Source organism: Megascapheus bottae, chromosome 18 (assembly GCF_031878675.1).
Source record: "Megascapheus bottae isolate mThoBot1 chromosome 18, mThoBot2.hap1, whole genome shotgun sequence".
Lineage (NCBI taxonomy): Eukaryota > Metazoa > Chordata > Mammalia > Rodentia > Geomyidae > Megascapheus > Megascapheus bottae.
Window position 1 is genome coordinate 28,444,052 of NC_143526.1, and position 20,134 is coordinate 28,464,185.

Genomic DNA, 20,134 nt, shown 5'->3' on the forward strand with positions numbered 1-20,134 from the left:
GGAACAGACAGAATGATAGAGATGGATTGGAGCACACTGTAAACGTGTAGAAATGTAACCTCGTAAACTTAAAGTAAGCTAATTACAAACAACAACAAAGTAACCGGTCCTGAACACAGAAGAGCGTCGCCCTCTACGGTTCGGATGGAACTATACGCACAAAGCCACGTCCACGCTTCTCCAGGCCACGCAGGTCGCCTGCGCGCATGCCTGGGCCCCGCCCCGTGGGCACTCACGTGGCTGTAAGGGGCGTGGCCGCGCGCGCGCCTGCGCATCGCGGGCCCTCGGAGCCCAGCCTGGCCCGGCGGAGCGGGCGCTGCGGCCGCGGCCGGAGCCGCGTCTGTACGGCTCCAACATCTGCCGGGGCTCGGGCTGGGGTCCGGGCCCCTAGGGCAGCCCGAGCCCCCGGGGCATGGCCCTCCGGAGTGCCCAGGGCGACGGCCCCACCTTCAGCCGCTGGAACGGCGGCGCCGAGAAGGCAGGTACGGAAGCCGGCCGGGGACGGCCTGCGAGGCGGGCCTGATAAGCAGGCGGAGGGGCCGGGACAGCTGACGGGGCGGCGGTCGGGCCGGGGGCCGCGGACGGGGCCGCCGGGACGCACACCGGGGAAGCGGAGAGGGCTGCGGGCCCCGGCGAGTCGTGTCTCTCCGAGGAGAGGGTCCGAGGCTGGGAATGAACCGCCGGAGGAAGGGCGCCCTGCCGCAGCGCGCCCGCGAGAGAAGGACCGGGGCGGGGGCCCGGGACACGGCCTCCTATCTGGAGCGGAGGACCGGGGCGCCTCGATAACCGAGCGGGGCCGCAGCCCCGCCCGGGGCGGCCGGCGGGCCACGTCCGCAGACGCGGGTGCCGCCTTCCCGCGGTTAGGCAGCTCCCCAACTTCACTTCCGTGTGGCTCCCACGCCGTTGGTGTTCCACCGACTTCTCTGAATTACCAGCCACGACCCGCCCTCTGGAAACGTGCACGGAGGCGACTCCGCGCGCACTCACAACCTTGTGCACACGTCGGCACCGTCCACTCCCGGCGCCCGCGCCACCTGCTTTCGGCCCCGACCCGTGCACCTCTGCCGGTGTGACTCAATGCTGTAACCAGCCATCCGCTGGCTTTGTGCGCTGCTGAGTCTGAATAATGTTGTTTTTGTGTGCGCCTGTGTGTGTGCGCGCGCGTGCATGTTCTAAGAGACATTTCCCGTGCAGTCAATACATGACAGTTAAAATTCTGAATGTGTTCCCCCTGCCAGGCAAAGTTACCTGCCCCTGCCCCGCCCCCCAGACTAAGGTACCATTCCACCTTGCCATCCTTTCCCAGGTGGTGCCCTAATAGAACCAACCTGGTATCCTCGTTTTGTTTCTCTTGGGCTTTTCTTGTTGTCGGTTGTGGGGCTTGAACTCAAGGTTTGGGCGCTGTCTCTGAGCTTTTTCGGTCAAGGCTAGCGCTCTACCCCTGAGCTACAGTTCTACTTCCTGTTTTCTGGTGCTTAATGGTAGATGAGAACCTCATGGACTGTCCGTGCCCAGGCTTCCTTCGAACCAGGAACCTCAGATCTCAAGTCTCCTGAATAGCTAGAGCCACCGTTCCCCAGCCCTGGGCAACTTTTAGGTTATAAATTGCCTCTTCTTTTTCTGAGACCAGCTGGAAGTTCAGCTCGTATAGTCTGGGCTCTTCATTCTTTTGCTGGGGTTTGTGTGACATCTGATCTCATGAAGTTGTCCTCAACGCCCAAGTTTTATGGGTCTTGTGACCTGTTGCTACAGCAAGGTTAATCTACTGGGTGAACTTCCCTTGATTTTGCTTCTCTGGATGACAAGGAATGAATTTAGAGGAGGAGCGGTTTCAGGTTTTCCCTTTAAACATACTGGGAAATTGCTGGCTAAGTTACTAGTGCTACAAGTCCTCTTCATAGAGTAGCACTTTTCTTTGAGTGTGTGGTTAGACTAGTTTACTCTGAGGACCATTTTTCTCCAGTGTTGGAGCAAAGCAACTTTTTTTTTTATTGGAGGGGAAATAAGCAATCTTTTTTTTTTTTTTAAGGGGAGAGTGGTAACTTGGAGAATAAGACCACTGAGCTGCATCTTACATCTTTTATTTTGAGACAAGGTCTTGAACTTTCCCACCTTCTGCTCAGTGTAGATAGTTAATGATTCTTCTAATTTTGGAACTATTTTGTAAGAACTAATTAGGACTGCCAAAGACAAAGGGTTACTTTTTTTTTCTTTTTTTTAATAAGACTCCTACCCAGAATACATTAAGATGTTCCTCTTCTGTTCTGTCCCTCAAAGACCTGAAGTTTAGGAATACATTTTCTAGTTTCTAATGTCAATTCAGGGGTAGTAATAGGGTATCTGTTGAAGAATCTCTCTGAATGACTGGAGTTGCTTTGCTTGTTTTGTTGTTGTTGGTGGTGGTGGTGGTGGTGGGTTTTTTATGGTTTTTGTTAGTTTTGTTGTTGTTTTTGTTTTTTTTTTGTCAGTTGGAGCTTGAACTCAGGGCCTGGGTGCTGTCCCTGAGCTCTTTTGCTCAAGAGGGCAAGCCTTGCACTCTTACCACTTTGACCCACTTTTGGTTTTCTGGTGGTTAAATGGACTTTCCTAGCCGGGCTGGCTTGAAACCATGATCCTCAGATCTCTGCCTCCTGAGTAGCTAGGATTACAGGCATAAGCTACTGGTGCCCAGATAAGACTATCATTTTGAATTTGAGTTTAACTTCTGTTTAAAAATGATAAGTGCAAGCCGAGAGTTTGGCCTACTGCTAGAATGCTTGCCTAGCATGAACAAAGACCCGGATTTGATTCCTTGGTACCACATACATAGGAAAAAAATGGTAGAGGGCCTGGAGTTTAGCCTAGTGGTAGAGTGCTTGCCTAGCATGCAGGAGGACCCAGGTTCAATTCCTTGGTACCACATACATAGAAAAAAGCCAGAAATGGTGCTGAGGCTCAAGTGGTAGAGCTCTAGCCTTGAGAAAGTCCAAGGACAGTCTCAGGCCCTGAGTTCATGGCCCAGGACTGGCCAAAAAAAAAAAAAAAAATGGTAGAGGTCTAGCCTTGAGAAAACCCAAGGACCCTGAACTAATGGGGATGGAATTTTGAACTCTCACTTAAGTGATAATGTAGCTCTAAATTATTTGGAGCTGTGGAGAAACTGAAAGGTGGCATAATTCTTTTCCAGGACAGATGCTTTTGGAGACACTGGTCTACTTTCTGGTAGTAGCTGTCTGCCTGGGTTCTAAACGGTTATGAACCACAGCTTTTTAAATAAGCAATTTAGGCTAGGATTGTAGCTCAGTTATAGAGGGCTTCCCAGTGTATACAATTGAGATCTTGGGTTCCATACCTAGCACTGCAAAGATCATTAGTGGGCAGTAGTAAAGCAGTACCCTTGCCCATCTCTTTGCCTTTTTCTTGTCAAATGAGTTATTTTTTCAGGCAGCAAGGCTGTGTTTATAGCAGGGTGTATTTTGCAGGCAGCTCTGGGAAATCATTTCATTCCACTGTGGTATGGTTTTGATAGCCAAGTTCTGTACTACAAAGGAATTTGGAAAGTGTCAGCTTTGGAACATAAAATACACTTCTCTTGTGCGGCAATAAAGGACTTGTAGAAGGAAAGACTCGAGAATAGAATGGCATTTCTGATTTCAGTAGAGAAAGTGTGGACCTTTCTTACTGAGCCCAGATACTTTCTTCTTCTTTTCTTTTTTCGTGTGTGTGTCACAGTTGTGGGACTTTCACTCTGGGCCTGGGTGTTGTCCCTGAGCTCTTCAGCTCAAGCCTACCGTCCTACCCTTGAGCCACAGCGCCACTTCCAGTTTTCTGGTGATTAAGTGGGGATAAGAGTCTCAGGGACTTTTTTAGTGCCTGGGCAGGCTTTGAACCTTGATCCTCGGATCTCAGCTTCCTAAGTATCTAGTAGGCTGAGCTACCGACCCTGGCGGTAGCAGTGGCTGCTGCTGCTGCTTCTGCTTCTGCTGCTGCTCCTCCTCCTCCTCCTTCTCCTCCTCCTCTTCCTCTTCTTCTTCTCTTTTATGTTGAAGTTTACGTCCTGCTCTAAAGTCCCTGTATAAAATTTATCTTAAAGTAGATAGTATGCATTTAGATCTTTCCCAGACCATCCAAGGGCAGCTGTGTGATTTTTCTCTTTCTGCATGTAAATTGGTTGTTCAGTGCAGACCTTGCTAAGCCTTTCTCTGCCCTGACTAGGCCAGCGCTTGACCTTCTCAAACTGTATAAATTTTTTTAATTAAAAAAAATTGTATTTTTCTTTTGCCAATCCTGGGGCTTGAACTCAGGGCCTGAGCCTTGTTCTTGGGCTTTTTCCTCAAGGCTAGAGCTCTACCACTTGAGTCACAGCACCACTTCTGGCTTTTTTCTATGTATGTGGTACTGAGGAATCAAACCCAGGTTTTTGTATTTGCTAGGCAAGCACTCTGCCTCTAGGGTAAACTCCCAGCCCTAAGCTACATAATCTACTCAATTGCATTCAAACTTACTGAATCCCACAGAAAACTAAAAGCAAGTTTGAAGTGCAAGAGTAAAAGAGAATTGGATCTCTCTTAAGAAAAAGCCAATATTGGAGCTATACCCTGGCTTCTCAGTGCGTTACTAATATTCAGGCCAATATTCTCCCAAATCCCATGGAAACCTTTCTGATTGCAAACCATGTCCTTCTTCCCCAAGATCCAGTGACAGTCTCCCTTCCCCCTACATTGCCAAATAGCTTACATGGAAACAGGAGCAGAATAGATATGTCTAAACAAATGGAGGAAAACATTCTGTATTCTCAGCAATGGGGTGACCAAATTTCTAAATATCAGCTTCCTTGAGCAAACCTGGGATTACCACATAACAGCTCTTAATCCTGGCTTGTGGAAGGAGCACAGATACTCAAAACAATGAAATACCTGCTCCTTGTTTTTTTGTGTTTTGTGCTAGTCTGAGGCTTGAACTCAGTGCCTGGGCCCTGTCCCTGAGCTTTTGTGACCAAGGCTAGCGCTCTGCCACTTGAGTCGCAACTCTACTTTCAGCTTGTTGGTGATTAGTTGGAGATAAGAGTCTCATAGACCACATACTTGATAGCCCAGCATGACTTTGAACCATTCCCCTTAGATCTCAGCCTCCTGTGTAGCTAGGATTATAGGCATGAGCCACTGGTAGCAGGCCTGCTCCTGTTTTATTTCAACCTATGCCACAGATAAAGTCTTCTCATGCTAGGAGCACAGCTCAGTGCTAGAGTACTTGCCTGGTATTTGCAAGGCCCTCACATCAGTCCCCAATCACTGCAGAAACCAAAATTGTCTTCTCTGTTTTCTGGTCTAGCAAGATGCGTCCAGCCCAAGCTTTGTGGGTTTTGGAGGGGTTGTTTTGTTTGCTTTTTTTGGTACTTGAGTTCGACTGAGGGCCTCACACTTGTTAGGTAGGGGCTCTACTGCTTGAACCACACCTGCAACCATTTTTCCTCTGGTTATTTTTTAGGTGATATTGCTCTTTAACTCCAGTTGGCTTATACTGCAATCCTATGTATGCTTCCCTTCATAGCTGAGATGACAGGTACTTGCCACCACACCCAGCTTTTTCTATTCTGATGGGAACTTGTGAATTTTTTTGCCCAGGCTGGCTTGGAACCGTGATCTTTGCAATCTCAACTTCCCTTGTAGCTGGGATGATAGGCATACACCAGTTCAGATGGGTTCTTGCAGAGGCTTTGTTTTGTTTTGTTTTGTTTTGTTGGTCAGTCATGGAGCTTAAACTCTGGTTCTGAGCTCTACAGCTCAAGGCCAACACTCTACCACTGGAGCCATAGTGCCATTTCCAGTTTTTTGGTAGTTAACTGGGGAAAAGAGTCTCGGGGATTTTCATGCCTGAGCTGGTTTTGAACTGTTCTGCTCAGATCTCAGCCCCCTGAGGAGCTAGGATTATAGGCATGAGCCACCAGCACCTGGCCCTGGATTGATCTTGAAGCACTGTCGGTTCTCCACCCTCCAATTAGCTAGGATTACTGGCATGAGCCACTAAGCCTAGATACAGCCCAGACTTTGACTTCCACTTCTGTTCTCTCTGCCTAATCCAGCTTTTCACAGAACTTGACTGTATTTCCTAGACATGGTGTTTCATTCATGTGACAAGGTTTTTGTACCTTCTCTTTCCCCTGTCAGGAACATTTTCCCTTTGACACACTCTTCCATGTAGCAATGTTTTCCAGAGGTACCAAAGAAGCTGTTGGGAAACTTTTCTTCCCATAGGTTTCATCACCCTTCATGAGTCTGCAGTATCTTCTCAAGGGCGGGGCGGAGTCAGTCTTACCTCTGCCCCAGTACAGTATGAGGTACAGAAGACTCATTAACTGGGTAATGACAGGTGGACAGATGGGCTGGTAGGTGGAAGGACACCTAAGACAAGAGCTTTATACACCTCAAAAAACATTTGAGGGCTGGGTGCTGTAATCCTAGCTATTCAGGAAGCTGAGGTCTGAGGATCTCAACTGGAATGTTCATGAGACTCTTTACTCCAATCAGTTACATAAAGCCAGAAGTAGAGCTGTAGCTCAAGTGGTAGAGTGCTAGCCTTGAGCAAAACAAGTTCAGGGAGGGGCTGGGAGTGTGGCCTAGTTGTAGAGTGGTAGCATGCACAAAGCCCTGGGTTCAATTCCCTAATACCACATGCATAGAAAAAACTGAAGTGGCGCTGTGGCTCAAATGGCAGAGCATTAGCCTTGAGCAAAAGTGCTCAAGAACAGTGCCCAGGCCCTGAGTTCAAGCCCCACAACTGGCAAAAAAAAAAAAATCACCTCAGGGACAATGTAACAATGTGTAGGCCCTGAATTCAAGCTCCAGGACTGGTACGAAAATCAATGAATTAGACAAGTACAGTGACTCACACCTGTAATCCTAGCCACTCAGGAGGCTAGATCTGAGGATTGCAGTTCAAAGCCAGCTCAGCACTAAAGTCCATGAGACTTTTATCTCCTTTTAACCACCAGAAAACCAGAAGTGGTGCTGTGGCTCAAGGGTAAGGTGGAAGCCTTGAGCTGAATGAAGAGTTCAGGAGTCCCACACCTGACCCCAAAAAAAAAAAAAATCAATTCGGGGCCAGGAGTTTGGCCTAGTGGTAGAGTGCTTGCCTAGCATGCAGAAAGACCTGGGTTTGATTCCTTGGTACCAAGTACATAGAAAAAGCCAGAAGTATCCAGGTGCAGTGGCTCAAGCCTGTAATCCTACCTACTCAGGAGGCTGAGATCTGAGGATCGTTGTTCAAAGCATCCCAGGCACTAAAGTCCATGAGGCTCTTATCTCCAATAAACCACCAGAAAACTTGAAGTGGTGCTGTGGCTCAAGGAGTAGAGTGGCAGCTGTGAGCTAAAGAGCTCAGGAACAGTCCCCAGGCCCAGAGTTTCAGTCCCACAACCAAGGAGAAAGAGAGAGAGAGGGAGGGAGGGAGGGAGGAAAGTGGTGCTGTGACTCAAGTCGGTAGAACTCTAGTCTTGAGAAAGCCCAGTGCTTTCTAATGCTCAGGCCCTGAGTTCAAGCCCCATGACTGGCCAAAAAAAAAAAAAAAATTAAGTAATTAACTTAGAAAATTAATTTTAAAAATTGAGGGTAGTGTTGTGCTGACAGGAATTGCTGGCTTGATTCTTCATGATTTCTAGGGAAAGCAACCATTTAACTTAGCATTCAAACTGGGTCTTTTTTTTTTTTTTTTTTTGTCAGCTCTGCCAGGAGGGTGTCTGCAATAAATAGTCTGAATGCCTGTGGCATTTTTCCATGTTAAAGTTTTCTCATTTTTAATTTTTAAATCTATTTTCTCAATAGTGCAGGCAAGAAGGAAAAAAATCCCTAAGTACATGTGTCACCATCAGACTTGAGGAGCTGTTCCTAAAAGCAGACATTGTTGTTGAGAACTCCGAGGGCCTTCGGCCCGTGATTTCATATAAGAAAGTGATCCTATAATTGGTAGGTGACAGTCACACACTTCCACCTGGTTCCTGCACTGCTGCTTGAGCAGCAGCATACTTGTAAATGATGCCTCCTCCTTGCATGCATGAAGACCCAGGTTTGATTCCTTGGTAACACATATATAGAAAAGGCCAGAAGTGGTACTATGGCCCAGGTGGAAGAGCTCTAGCCTTGAGATAGCTCAAGGACAGTGCTCAGGCCCTGAGTTCACGCCCCCAGGACTGGCAAAAAAAAAAAAAAAAAATATATATATATATATATATATATATATATATATATATATACACATATATATGCATGCTTACTTCTGGGAACTGGTGGCTCATATCTATAATCCTAGAGTGAGATCTGTCTAGATCAAGGTTCAAAGCCATTCTGGGCAGAAAAGTCTATGAGATTCCATCTCCAATTAGCCAGCAAAACAAGGCTGGCATGGCTAAAATGGTAGAGAGCCAATTGTGAACAAGAAAGTCAAGCAGTGGCTCATGCTTGGCTTCTCAGGAGGCTGAAGATCTGAAGATCCCAAGCCAGTCCAGGCAGGAAAGTCCATGAGACTCTTATCTCCAACTAACCACCAAAAAGCCAGAGAGGAACTATGGTTCAAGTGGTGGAGCATCAGCCTTGAGCAAAAGAAACTCAAAGACAGCTCTCAGGCCCTGAATTCAAGCCCAAATACTGGCAAAAACATAGGCCAGCCTGGTCTAAGTAATAACACCCTGTGTCAAAACCCACCATAAATTATTCTGGACTGGGGCCCGGAGTTTGGCCTAGTGGTTAAAGTGCTTGCCTAGCATGCACGAAGACCTGGGTTCGATTCCTTGGTACCACATACATACAAAAAAAAAAAAAACCCGGAAGTGGTGCTGAGGCTCAAGTGGTAGAGCTCTAGCCTTGAGGAAGTCCAAGGACAGTGCTCAGGCCCTGAGCTCAAGCCCAGGACTGGCAAAAAAAAAAAAAAAAAAAATTATTCTGGACTGTGCCTGTGGTCTTCGGTCTAGACCAGGAGGACAAGACCATCTTTTCAGGAGGCAGTTTGAAATTATTTCACCATGAGTGTGTATCCTGTCCTCATACCCGATTCAGCATGCTGCGGCTGAAGTTGGTAGTGCTGCTGGCCCTGAGCTGCGATGCCAGCTCATGCCCTCCAAGTTAAGACATTCCTGCCTAACCCGCCCCCCCCCAATAAGGAGATGGAGCCCAAACACAAAGCTAGTCCTGAAATGTGTACCTAATCCTCCATTCACTCTCACGTTTTCCTCCTCCAGATTTTAATGCCAAGAACAAAAAGAAAGTGGCAGAGATATACCAAGCCCTGAATAGTGACCCCACTGACATAGCTGCCCTCAGGCGCATGGCCATCAGTGAAGGAGGGCTTCTGACGGATGAGATCAGACGGGAAGTGTGGCCCAAACTCCTCAACGTCAACACCAGTGACCCACCTCCTGAGCCAGGTAAGGGGAACTTGCCTAAGAGCAAGGAGAGAGGCCTAAAAGCTTTGATTCTGAGGCTTGAGGCAGGAGTGGGTGACTTAGTGGAAACCTGAAGGAAATGTTTGTGCCCACATGCAAAGCACTGCGGTAAGCTCTCTTGGGGGTGAGGTACTGGCCAAGCAGGGTTTAGTTCAGTCCAGGATGGCTTGGTGGGAGGTAGGTTGTCTGAGTCCAGTCGAGCTCTGAGCAGTGGCAATACATTTTGAGAAACATCTAGCAAAAGCCTTATTGGGAAATAGAGCAGTCCTTTGGAATTATAGTATTTTGTAATGGCACTGAAAGCTGTTACTTAACTCATTTGCCGATTCAGGTATGAAAGAGCTCGCTGGGCTGCCGCTGGAAAGACAAAAGAAAGCTGTCTCCATACAGCCCTTCACCCTCACCTTGTTTCCTTTATTGCTTCCCTGCTCTTCTGGCAAAATTCCAGCTGCTGGGGATTCTGTCATTTACTTGGCATATCTTTGGGCTCCTGCTCTGTGCCAGGAGCTGGAGGTGATTCTGCCGCCTGCGGGTTCACAGTGGTGTGATGCCACATGTGGAGGCTTCAGTGTCACCAGCTCTGTCTTTAGAACTGGTTTCTTCAGAGGAGTCAGCTTTTTGTTGGGAGGCAAAGGCACTGTCATGCCCCACTTAGTCCCAGGGGATGCTCTACTGTTACCCTCCTGATGAGATGGGGGGAGGGGGGCATTGCAGGCACCTCTGCTGCCCTTTGGTATGGGCTGTGGAAAGCACCCAGGTGTATGTATTAGCAACAGCTCCCTCTTGCCATTAGTTCCAGCTCCGCTTCACAGTGCCTTACTGGTAGAATTTCAGAGCTGAGAGATGTTGGATTTGGGGACAGGATGCTGGGGATCAAACTCACAGCCTTGCATATACTAGACAAGTGCTCCACCACAGAGCTGTATTCATAGCCCAGTATCCCTTTGCTTCCCCTCCAGCTTCACAGACATTCCCTCAGTAACATGTTCCTCTCCCCTAGGGAAGGACCTGCGGCAGATAAGCAAGGACTACCAACAGGTGCTTCTTGACGTCAGACGATCTCTACGGCGCTTCCCTCCCGGTAAGAAGCTCTTCTGTCCTGCTCCATCTGGAGCAAAACTTCCTGTCCCCCTGTATTTGCTGTCCTCAAGTTTGCATCCCTCATCCAGTGACCTCATGCATTGAGACCGCCTGCCCCAGGTGATGATGAGAGAGCAGACGGCTGATCTTTGTGTTTCCTTCATACCACAGGATCTACTTAATAGGTATTATAGGGCTGTGGCCTGGCCTTGGGAGACAGATGGGTTTGGAAGTCAGTTTTTAAAATGTGACAGTAAGGGAACATTCTTACAGAGTCTGCTCCTAAAACTGCCTCCTGCTTCCCAAGGAGCAGGACAGAGGGAGCCGGCCTCAGACCTCATCTGTGCGATCTGTTCCTTCTGTGTCTTCACAGATGCTTCACCTGCCTGGCTTGATGCGTCCCTTACAGGCCTCTGTCCCTGCCCCGTCCTGGAAACATTCTGGGCTTCTCATGCCTCTCAACGACTGCTAACTTAGTTTTGATAAGACCTGGGCAATAGTCTCCTTTTCTTGCCCTGCTGCTCTGGACAGATGCATTCCCCTTTCCCTTTGTACCCCCTTTTCCCTCTCTCTGATTTTTGTCACATCCATGCCTCTGGTTCTTCCTGTTGTGTTTTCTTGCTCCATTCATGTCCTCCTCTGCTTTGTTGTTTTACCTGAGGGATTGTCAGTTGACTTCGTTTGGGTTCTTGTGTATCTTTGACTGACAGCTTTTGGGAGAAGGGCTCTTCTCCAGGGCCTGTGTTCCGTGTGACCTGGACCTTTGCCTGACTTTTGCTTTCTGGGGGTTTACCTATGAGAGTGGAGTCAGCATTGCAGGAAGGCCGGGCTCCCACCAAGTTCACAAGGCCTCAGGACTACAAAAGGGTGATTTCTTGCAACTCAAACTGGAAATTCAAAATGAACATCCTTGTCTTTCTCCTGGGTTGCATGTTGCTCTGTCATACTTTGTCCTCTTGAGCCCCTGCGAGCCAGCTGCCATCAGTGTGACTCTCTTGTGAAGCCCAGGTTCCCTTAGGCGCCAGTATGTGTGACTGTCAGCATGGGCCGCTGGGGACCGTTTTGCTTGTCTATCATGGGCTTTTCAAGTTGGTATAAACAGAACTCTCTGTGCTGATACTATTAAGATCACTCACTTCAGAGTGACATTTTTCCATCACATACTAGCTAGTTTCATCTTCTCAAAAGATTTTGGTAGAGGAGCTGGAACAAAATTTATAATTTACCTTTCTGGCCATTACCAAGATTAGTTAGCTGGACCTTGAGGTCCAAGTTCACCCCAGCTCCAGGAGTGCCTGGGAAAAACTGTGCTTGAACCCGATTGTCACTTTGCATCTTTGGCTCTCAGGCTGAGTGAGGCTTTGGCCTTAACATTCTTCTACACTGATTCAAGCAGAACAGGTTGGCCATGGCACAGAAAACCATAGGAGTGTGAGTAAACATAGTCACAGCATTCAGGGTACACTACGTGAAACATGAGGGAAAGTGAAGCATTGTCCTTATTCCCTGACATACGGAATTGTAACCCCTTGTTCATCTCCTTAATGAGAACAATAGGAAGGAAGGAAGGGAGGGAGGGAGGAAGGGAGGGAGGGAGGGAAGCCAGGTGAGCAGAGGAGCTGCCCTGCCCTGCCAGATTGGCAGCCTCTCACTCGGCACTCCTGAGACCTGTCCCCACTCTTGGCTGGGGGCAGATCAGGCCTTCCTGCAATAGTCTGTTTGTTTTAGAGGAAAACATGACTTTGGTAATTTATAATTTTATATATTTTAAAATATAATTTCATTCTAAGAAGTTGCAAGAAGGCCAAAGAATTCCTTTTCCCCAGGTTTCTTTGTGTGAACATTTTACCATATCTGCTTTACCTCTTTTCTTCTCCACACAGAAATTTTATTGTGTTCTGCCTAAGAGTAAGCAGACACAAACCCTTTACCCAAGACAGCACAGTTATCAAGATCAGTAAAAGGGTCCGGTAGAATGCTTACCTAGCATGCACTAAGCCCTGGGTTCGATTCCTCGGTACCACATACACAGGAGGAAAAAAAGCTGTGGCTCAAGTGGTAGAGTACTAGCCTTGAGAAAGCCCAAGGACCCTGCGCTTGAGTTGGAGCCCCAGGACTGGCAAAACAAACGAAAAGATCAGTGAAACACTGATAAGTACTCTTAACTAATCTGCAGAATTATTCAGCGTCCATTATTCATCCTAGTAATATCCTTTGTGTGAGGAAGAAATACAAATTCATGTATTGCCAGGTCAGTCATCATTTGTGTTTTCTGATGTATTGGAGGAATGGGTAATAGCACTGGGGTTTGAATTCAGGACTTTGACCTTGTTGGATAGGTGCTGTGCCATTTGAATCATATATCTGTCCCTTTTTGGCTTTAGTTATTTTTCAGAGATAGCCTCACCCTTTTTTGCCAAGAGCTGACCTCACTCTGCAGTAACCGTATGTATCTTTCCCACGTACCTAGGATTACAGCATAGACCTCCATACCTGGCTTATTGATTGAAGTGGGATCTCCCTAACTTTTTTGCCTGCTGTGGCCTCAAACCACACTCCTCTTGATTTCTGTCTACCAAGTAGCTGGGATTATAGGCACATGCCACTGCTCTTGGCCCTCAAATTTTCTTTTTCTTTGAGAGAGTCTAGGTAGTCTTAAGTTCCTGCCTCCACCTCCCAAGAGCTGTAATTTCCAAGCAGGCACCACCACACCCAGCAGTTGTTAGATCTCCTCAGCCTCCTTTATGGGTAACCATTCCTTTATATTTTATGGCAGAGCCGTTGTTCTAAACACCTCTTGCTTTGAGTTTGTCTTGCACTTCCTCATGCAATTCAGGATTATGTACCATGTAAATCTCACAAAGGTGTTCTCAACTTACATTCTCTTACTGGACACTTTTGCCAGAAATCACATCTTGTTACTGGTGGTATCCAGTGTTGACATGTCCCCTTCCCCCCAGGCATGCCAGATGAGGAGCGGGAAGGGCTCCAGGAAGAGCTGATCGACATCATCCTCCTGGTTTTGGAGCGCAACCCCCAGCTGCACTACTACCAGGGCTACCATGACATCGTGGTCACCTTCCTGCTGGTGGTGGGCGAGAGGCTGGCAACATCGCTGGTGGAAAAGCTGTCTACCCACCATCTCAGGTATGCATGCCCAGGGGTGGGGTGGGGGGGACTCCTGGCCCCTTTTGTTTTCTTTTTTTCCCATATATTTTTTATTGTAATTAATAGAAGGGTTATATTATATTCACCAGGCAGAAGGTACGTTACTTCACATACTTTGATAACTCTTTCTCATGTCTTGGTCCCCATTTCCCTCCCCTTCATTTTTTTGGTTGGTCATGGGGCTTGAACTCTGAACCTGGGCGCTGTCCCTGAGCTCTTCAGCTCAAGGCTACCGCCCTACCCCTAGAGCCACAGCACTACTTCTGGTTTTCTGGTGTGGTTAATTGGAGATAAGTATCTCACAAATTTTAGTGCCCACGCTGGCTTTGAACCTTGATCCTCAGATCTCGGCCTCCTGAGTAGCTAGGATGACAGGCGTGAGCCACTGCTCCTGGCCATTTTCTAGTCTAGGCATTCAAATGGTTTGGACACACACCACCCACCCACTCCCCTAGTGTGGGACTTGACCACACTCACTGGGTTGTCTCCCTCCAGGGATTTCATGGATCCCACGATGGACAACACCAAGCACATTTTAAACTATCTGATGCCCATCATCGACCAGGTGAACCCCGAACTCCATGACTTCATGCAGAGGTATGTCGGTCTCCGCACACACACACAGCTCCACAAGTCCAGTTCAGCTGCATTGCCATCTTTTCTTGATTGGTTTAGTTGCTCTGAGTTCTCCTTTCCAGTCTGAGTAGAGACTAGTTCAGGGCACAGTATTGGAGCCCTGTGGGCGTTCTGTGCTGTTTTGTTTTGGAGATGCAAAGGATGGCAGGGCCGTGGCTTGAGTTCACAGGTAGTGGGCAGAGGTGGACAGGCAAGTAGGCAAACACAGACTTTGACATTTCTGCCCTAACTTCCAAAGGCCTGAGGAGGAAGGAGAGAAAGATGGCCACTGTGGGCAAGTTCATCTTCCAAGTACTAAGGAAAAGAAATAGTTCTTTGCAGAAGTCATAGATTAAAGGGGAAGAAAAGATCCAGGTACCTGTGGCTCCCGTCTGTAATCCTAGCTACTCAGGAGACTGAGATCTGAGGATCACAATTCAAAGCCAGTGTGGACAAGAAGGTCAGAAGTGGTGCTTTGGCTTAAAGTGGTACAACACTGTTGCTCCTCTCTGGGGCAGCAACACAGGAACGGGGAGGGACACACAGGGCCAGCCTGTAGTCCCCCGGGAGCCGAGCGAGATGGTAAGTGTCGAAGACCCAGCCCTCCCCCAATCACCGGGGAAGAAAAAACCACGCTGAGTCAGAAGCAGTGTTAACCATGAAAGCGCATCAGATCTCTCTGCTGATCTCTGCTGATCTCTCGTTCTCTCTGATGCTCTCCTTCTTTATTGCGTCAGACAATTAGTTATATACTGTTAGGGTAGGAGAAGGTGGGCACTGGGAAGCTAGCCAATAGGAAGAGGGCCCCTGTGCTACCACTAAGGGTCTGGGTGGGGCTTTCAGGTAGTGGGCAGGACAGGTGCAGGAAAGCGCGCGAGACTTGAGCTGCTGCGAGACCCGCGAAACTGCGGGGGGTTCAATCGAGTCACGTACACAGCCTTAAGAGAGGTATGCAAAAGACCAAATGCCTGGACAAAGCCCTTTAATTGCAGCTGAGCCAGAATCAGGCCTCAGAGATGGAGGCTAGGCCCCAACACAACACTAGCCTTGAGCAGAAAAAGCTCAGGGACAGCACCCAGGCCCTGAGTTCAGGCCCATCGACAAACAAAAAAAAAAAGATAGGAGGAAGGAATTTATGATTTGGAGTTTTTGATTCTATGCTGCTGAAAAGGCCCAACAAGCCTGTACCATTGAGATTATGCTGCTCCAGATAGTTCAGTGGCCTCATACCACCAAAATTACTTTTAAACCTGGAAAGACTAAGTCTGGAAAGATGTGCCTATGCTGCCAAGAGCAGCCTCTCAAGGAAACCCCGGTATCTGTACACGTCAACTCCTTGTTCCTGTAGCTGAGCAATATGAGAGCACCCAGTAGCCAGGCTCTAGGGACTCCCCACGCCTGTAATCCTAGCTACTCAGGAGGCTGAGATCTGAGAATTATAGATGAAAGCCAGCCTGGGCAGGAAAGCCCTGAGATAGATTCTCCAATAAATTACCAAAAACCCTGGACGTGAAGCTGTGGCTCAAGTGTACAGTGCTCATCCGGAACAAAAGAAAGAAGCTCAGGAACAGAACCTAGGCTATGAACCAGCCAGAAACAAGGAGAGAGTACCGCGTGAGGTGAAATGAGATTTGTTTCATTTATGTGAATTTTTTATGTGTGTGATGCCGGGATCAAACCCAGGGCTACCAGTGCCATGTCCCCAACCTCGTGGTACTGGGTTTGTTGTTGTTTGTTTTTGTTGCAGTTGTGCTGGTACTGGGTTTTTAACTCAGGGCCTTGGGTTTTACTTTACTACTTGAGCCATGCTTCCACTCCCAGCTTTTGTTGACTGTTTGGAGGTAGGAGTTTAGACAATTTCTCTGCCTCCAAGTAGCTAGGATTATAGGTCTGAGCCACTGGTGCTCAGCCTTCGTGACACAGGATATTTTGTGAAGCGAAGATGCCGAATCCCTACATGGTGGAGTTTTCTAGAAATACTGCTTCCCGAATGCTTCTTTGTCATCAGTGCTAAGAACAAAGAAAGCCTAAGAGAGGGAGGGATGGCCCTGTGGAAAGCCTAACCTCTGCATTTCCTTCACTCCTAGTGCTGAAGTGGGGACCATCTTTGCCCTCAGCTGGCTCATCACCTGGTTTGGGCATGTGCTGATGGACTTCCGACACGTCGTGCGGTTATACGACTTCTTCCTGGCCTGCCACCCACTGATGCCCATTTACTTTGCAGCTGTGGTAGGTACCTGCTGCACGCTGGCACAAAACATGGGAAAGCAGTGTCTCCCCAGGCTGGGATCCCTCCACGCAGCTCTGGGTCGCGGGGTGATAAGCACCAACACCTTGCTGTCTTCCTTCCTTAGTGGACACAAAGTCTGCTGAGGCAGAGCTCACCTCCTATCAGTGAGCTGAAAGGCAGATGGTCGGACTCCCTGTGTCTAGCCTCTGAGGCAATCCCTTCCTCCCCGCAGATCGTGTTGTATCGTGAGCAAGAAGTCCTGGACTGTGACTGTGACATGGCCTCAGTCCACCACCTGTTGTCCCAGATCCCTCAGGACCTGCCCTACGAGATGCTCATCAGCAGAGCTGGAGACATCTTCCTTCAGTTTCCCCCCTCAGAACTCGCCCGTGAGGCAGCTGCCAAGCAGCAGGCTGAGAGGTGAGCGGCCCCGGAGTGGCTGGAGGAGGGGTGGGGGTGTCTGTGAAGGCGCAGGATGAGAGGGCTCGTTTCTGAGCCGGGAGGTCTCTGTGGGTCCTGTTTTTGGAAGAGTCTCCCGCGTAGAGGCCATGGCTCTGTGCACTTAGTGCTCTGCGCTCCAGCTCCTTCCTTGCCCACCAGTGCCCATGCTGCCTCCTCTCTTCCCTCCCTAGAATGGCGGCCTCTACCTTCAAAGACTTTGAGCTGGCATCAGCCCAGCAAAGGCCAGACATGGTGCTGAGGCAGCGCTTTCGGGGACCTCTGCGGCCTGAGGCTCGAACAAAAGATGTCCTGACCAAACCAAGGACCAACCGCTTTGTGAAACTAGCTGTGATGGGGCTCACAGTGGCCCTGGGGGCAGCAGCACTGGCTGTGGTAAAGAGTGCCCTGGAGTGGGCCCCGAAGTTCCAGCTGCAGCTGTTCCCCTGAATTTGGCCAGAAGAGCTACTTCCTCGCCCAGTACAGCAAAGGCCTCGCCCTCCCTGGGAGGACCGGAAGCTGAATTGCCTTGATTAAAAGGGTTTCTGCCCAGGGTGATCTGTTCGCGCACCCTTGCCTGCCTGTCCGTGTCTGCCTTGGCTTGGGTGGCAATGTGGCAACAGAGCCAGCCTGCAGCCCACAGTGGAGCTGGGTGCCCAGCTGCCTCTCCACCCTGGAGAAGGAGAGTTTTCCCTGGCTACTCAGAAGCTCTAGGCTGCCAGGTAGAAAGTGAGCTGGCACTGTTTGCTCCAACAGGAAAGTAGGGGCTGCTCAGGTGGAGCCTTGGAATGAAAGCAAAGGTGGGGGAGACCAGCCCAGGGCCCAGCCTCCAGCAGGGCCTCTCCAAAGAGCAGCCCCATTAGTTGGCTAGACCCAGAGTCAGATGGGAAGTAGATTACTAGCTGGATCCTGTGTCAGTCCAGGAATCATGTGGCATTCCCAGTCTAGTGAGGAGTAGGCTTGTTTGGACTGGTTTTGTCTGCCTTCTTCTCATTCTCCACAAGCGACTTTACTTAGAAAAGATACTTTTATTACGATTTTTAGAATTCTGTACACCTGACACACAAGGTAGTCCCACTTTAAAAATAATAGTTCCTTCATGGAAGAAATGATTCTCATCAGAAGGATGAGCTTCTGAGATCCTGAAGTTACTCTCTGCTCCTCTGTGTAACGTGTCACCTTCACCTTGGTGGCACTCCGTGTGCTGGCCCACCTCCTTTCTCTCCCCGTTTTCCAGTAGGTCCCGCTTCTTTCTCCTTGTCTTTGGTTTTGACTCAACGCAGTCTGCACCTAGTTGGGATTGTCACCGGAAACCTGGCCAGCACCCGGCAAAGGGCCGACAGTAGCCTGAAGAGCCAGCAGGAGCCCGTACGGCTGCCCTGCCCCGGGGTTCCCCAGGGTTGCGCAGTCTTTCTGGGACAGATCTCCTGGAAGCAAGGCCAGGTTGGTTTCTCCATGAACTGTGGCTTGGGGGGGAAAGTGCCTTTGCTGCTCTAGCGGAGGAGTGTGTGCGGAGCAGTTGTGCTTCTGACTCCCCGTTCTTTTCTGGGCACCGCTGTCATGGCAGGTGGTTTCTTAGTGAATGTGCCAGTAGCACTGTGCCCACCTTGGCCACAATTCCACTCTTCCCATGTGCCCATACCTGCCCTTTAACACGCCAGGCAGCTGGGCACCTGCCGAGTTACACAAAGCACTTTAAAGCCAAAATAAGTCACCATGGGCCATACCCCATGGTGGTCCTGCCCGGCCTAGCTAGGAAGTGGACAAAGGAAAATTCTTCAGGACTGAGTTGGCATGGCGGCAGGCATCCCGTGCTCTCCCATGGCAACCTTGTCCTCTCCGTAGTGCTAGGACAGGGTGGAAAGTGGTGGGGAGGAGAGGAGGCTCATGCTGGTATCCTAGGAAGCAGGTGGGGTTCATGCTATGGCCTAGGAAGCAGAGTTTTCCATGGCTTTGCTCATATCAGGCCTCTCCCCGCCACTGAGAAGAAAGTATTACCTACTTACCTTCAGGTGATTTCCTTATTCTGTAAAGAATGTGTAAATATTTTGTACAGAGCCCTGTATGAAATAAAGAGCCATGTGTGGTTAACTGATCCTTTGTCCTCTGACCAGCCGGAGCTTGCTGAGAACAGGCCTGCCCTCGGGCTCCTGGCCTGCCACCCTCCACTGCAGGCAGGCCCGAGCTGGGGTCTGTGCATTCCTGGTGGGCCTTGACTTTCCAGGAGACCTTGGGCGACCCTGCAGTCCTGTGGCATCTGTAAGAGTGCCGTGCCTACTACTGCTGTTGGGGCAATCCCCACTCCCAGTTTCCTGCTCTCGCCACCCACCGCTAGCCCTCGTGTCCCCTGTTACTGCAGCATGCCTGCTGGCCCCGCAGCCCAGTGAGGAATGTGTCGTCTTGGCGTGAAGGCCCAGGGCTGGCGGGACTCCTTGACTGTTACCTCCCCACCTAGCCATGCTGCCCCCTGATGTGGCAGCCGTGGGCAAGGGGCTGCCATGTACTCAGCCTGCCTCCGGCTCACCCCAGAAGCTGTGCAGGCAATGAGTAGTTGGGGGTGCAAATTGAAAGGGGTTGTGGTATAAGGTTTTGGTCACTGCTTCTGATTCCTTACCCCGCTGGCCCCACCTGAGATGGGCTAATGAGGTGACTGAAAGTGGGACCTTAAAGTGGGCAGCTTCAGGTGGGGCTGGTCACTAGAAAGACCAGGCAGATAGGTGACCTCTGTGGTGGGGCCCTAGGGAAAGGGAGCTGGTGGGGAGGGTTCAGGGAGAGCATGGAAGCCCCTACCCCACCCTCTCTCCTGTCTTGCTGCTCCCGAGTGGACCCTAAATAATGTACAAAGTCATTCCAGCAAGTTACTAAACCTGGCAATATGGAAGCCCCAGAATGTACGCAGGGCAGGCAGAGTGTGGGCCTGGGCGCCCTGTCTGGTGGGCGTCTGTGGCTGGGCAGCCTGTGGAACAGCCAGAGCTCCCCACACAACTCCAGCTAGTGCTAGGATTCAATGACTGGGTCCCAACTGGGTCAGCCCCACACATCCCGCAAGGTCGAGGGAAAGAGAACCCCTGACTAGAGCGTGAAGAGTGCCAGGGATGGCTCTGCCCCTTCCTCACGGTGTTAGGAGGTGAAGGCCCTCGGCCATGCATGCTGTCTCCACTGTCCTCTCACGGTGCCTGCGTCAGCTCTTC

General features: G+C 49.7%; 1 protein-coding gene across 2 annotated transcripts; it reads left to right on the top strand.

Moving 5' to 3' along the window:
• Window positions 1-288: 288 nt before the first annotated feature.
• Tbc1d20 (TBC1 domain family member 20) lies at window positions 289-19,038 on the top strand. 2 transcript variants are annotated; one of them, XM_090352116.1, is made up of 8 exons: window positions 289-482; window positions 9,209-9,394; window positions 10,413-10,493; window positions 13,453-13,639; window positions 14,156-14,257; window positions 16,363-16,504; window positions 16,738-16,925; window positions 17,138-19,038. In XM_090352116.1, the coding sequence occupies exons 1-8, from the start codon at window positions 413-415 to the stop codon at window positions 17,391-17,393; spliced, it is 1,212 nt and encodes a 403-aa protein (XP_090208242.1). In that variant the 5' UTR covers window positions 289-412; the 3' UTR covers window positions 17,394-19,038. The 2 variants fall into 2 exon arrangements, with proteins under 2 accessions (XP_090208242.1, XP_090208243.1); XM_090352117.1 differs by lacking the exon at window positions 289-482 and adding an exon at window positions 5,520-5,541.
• Window positions 19,039-20,134: the final 1,096 nt, after the last annotated feature.

Coding starts and splice junctions, on each gene's coding strand:
- Tbc1d20 (XM_090352116.1), top strand. CDS start 413: ATGGCCCTCCGGAGTGCCCAGGGCGACGGCCCCACCTTCAGCCGCTGG. Junction 483..9,208: donor CGGCGGCGCCGAGAAGGCAG/GTACGGAAGCCG, acceptor TTCCTCCTCCAG/ATTTTAATGCCAAGAACAAA. Junction 14,258..16,362: donor CTCCATGACTTCATGCAGAG/GTATGTCGGTCT, acceptor CTTCACTCCTAG/TGCTGAAGTGGGGACCATCT.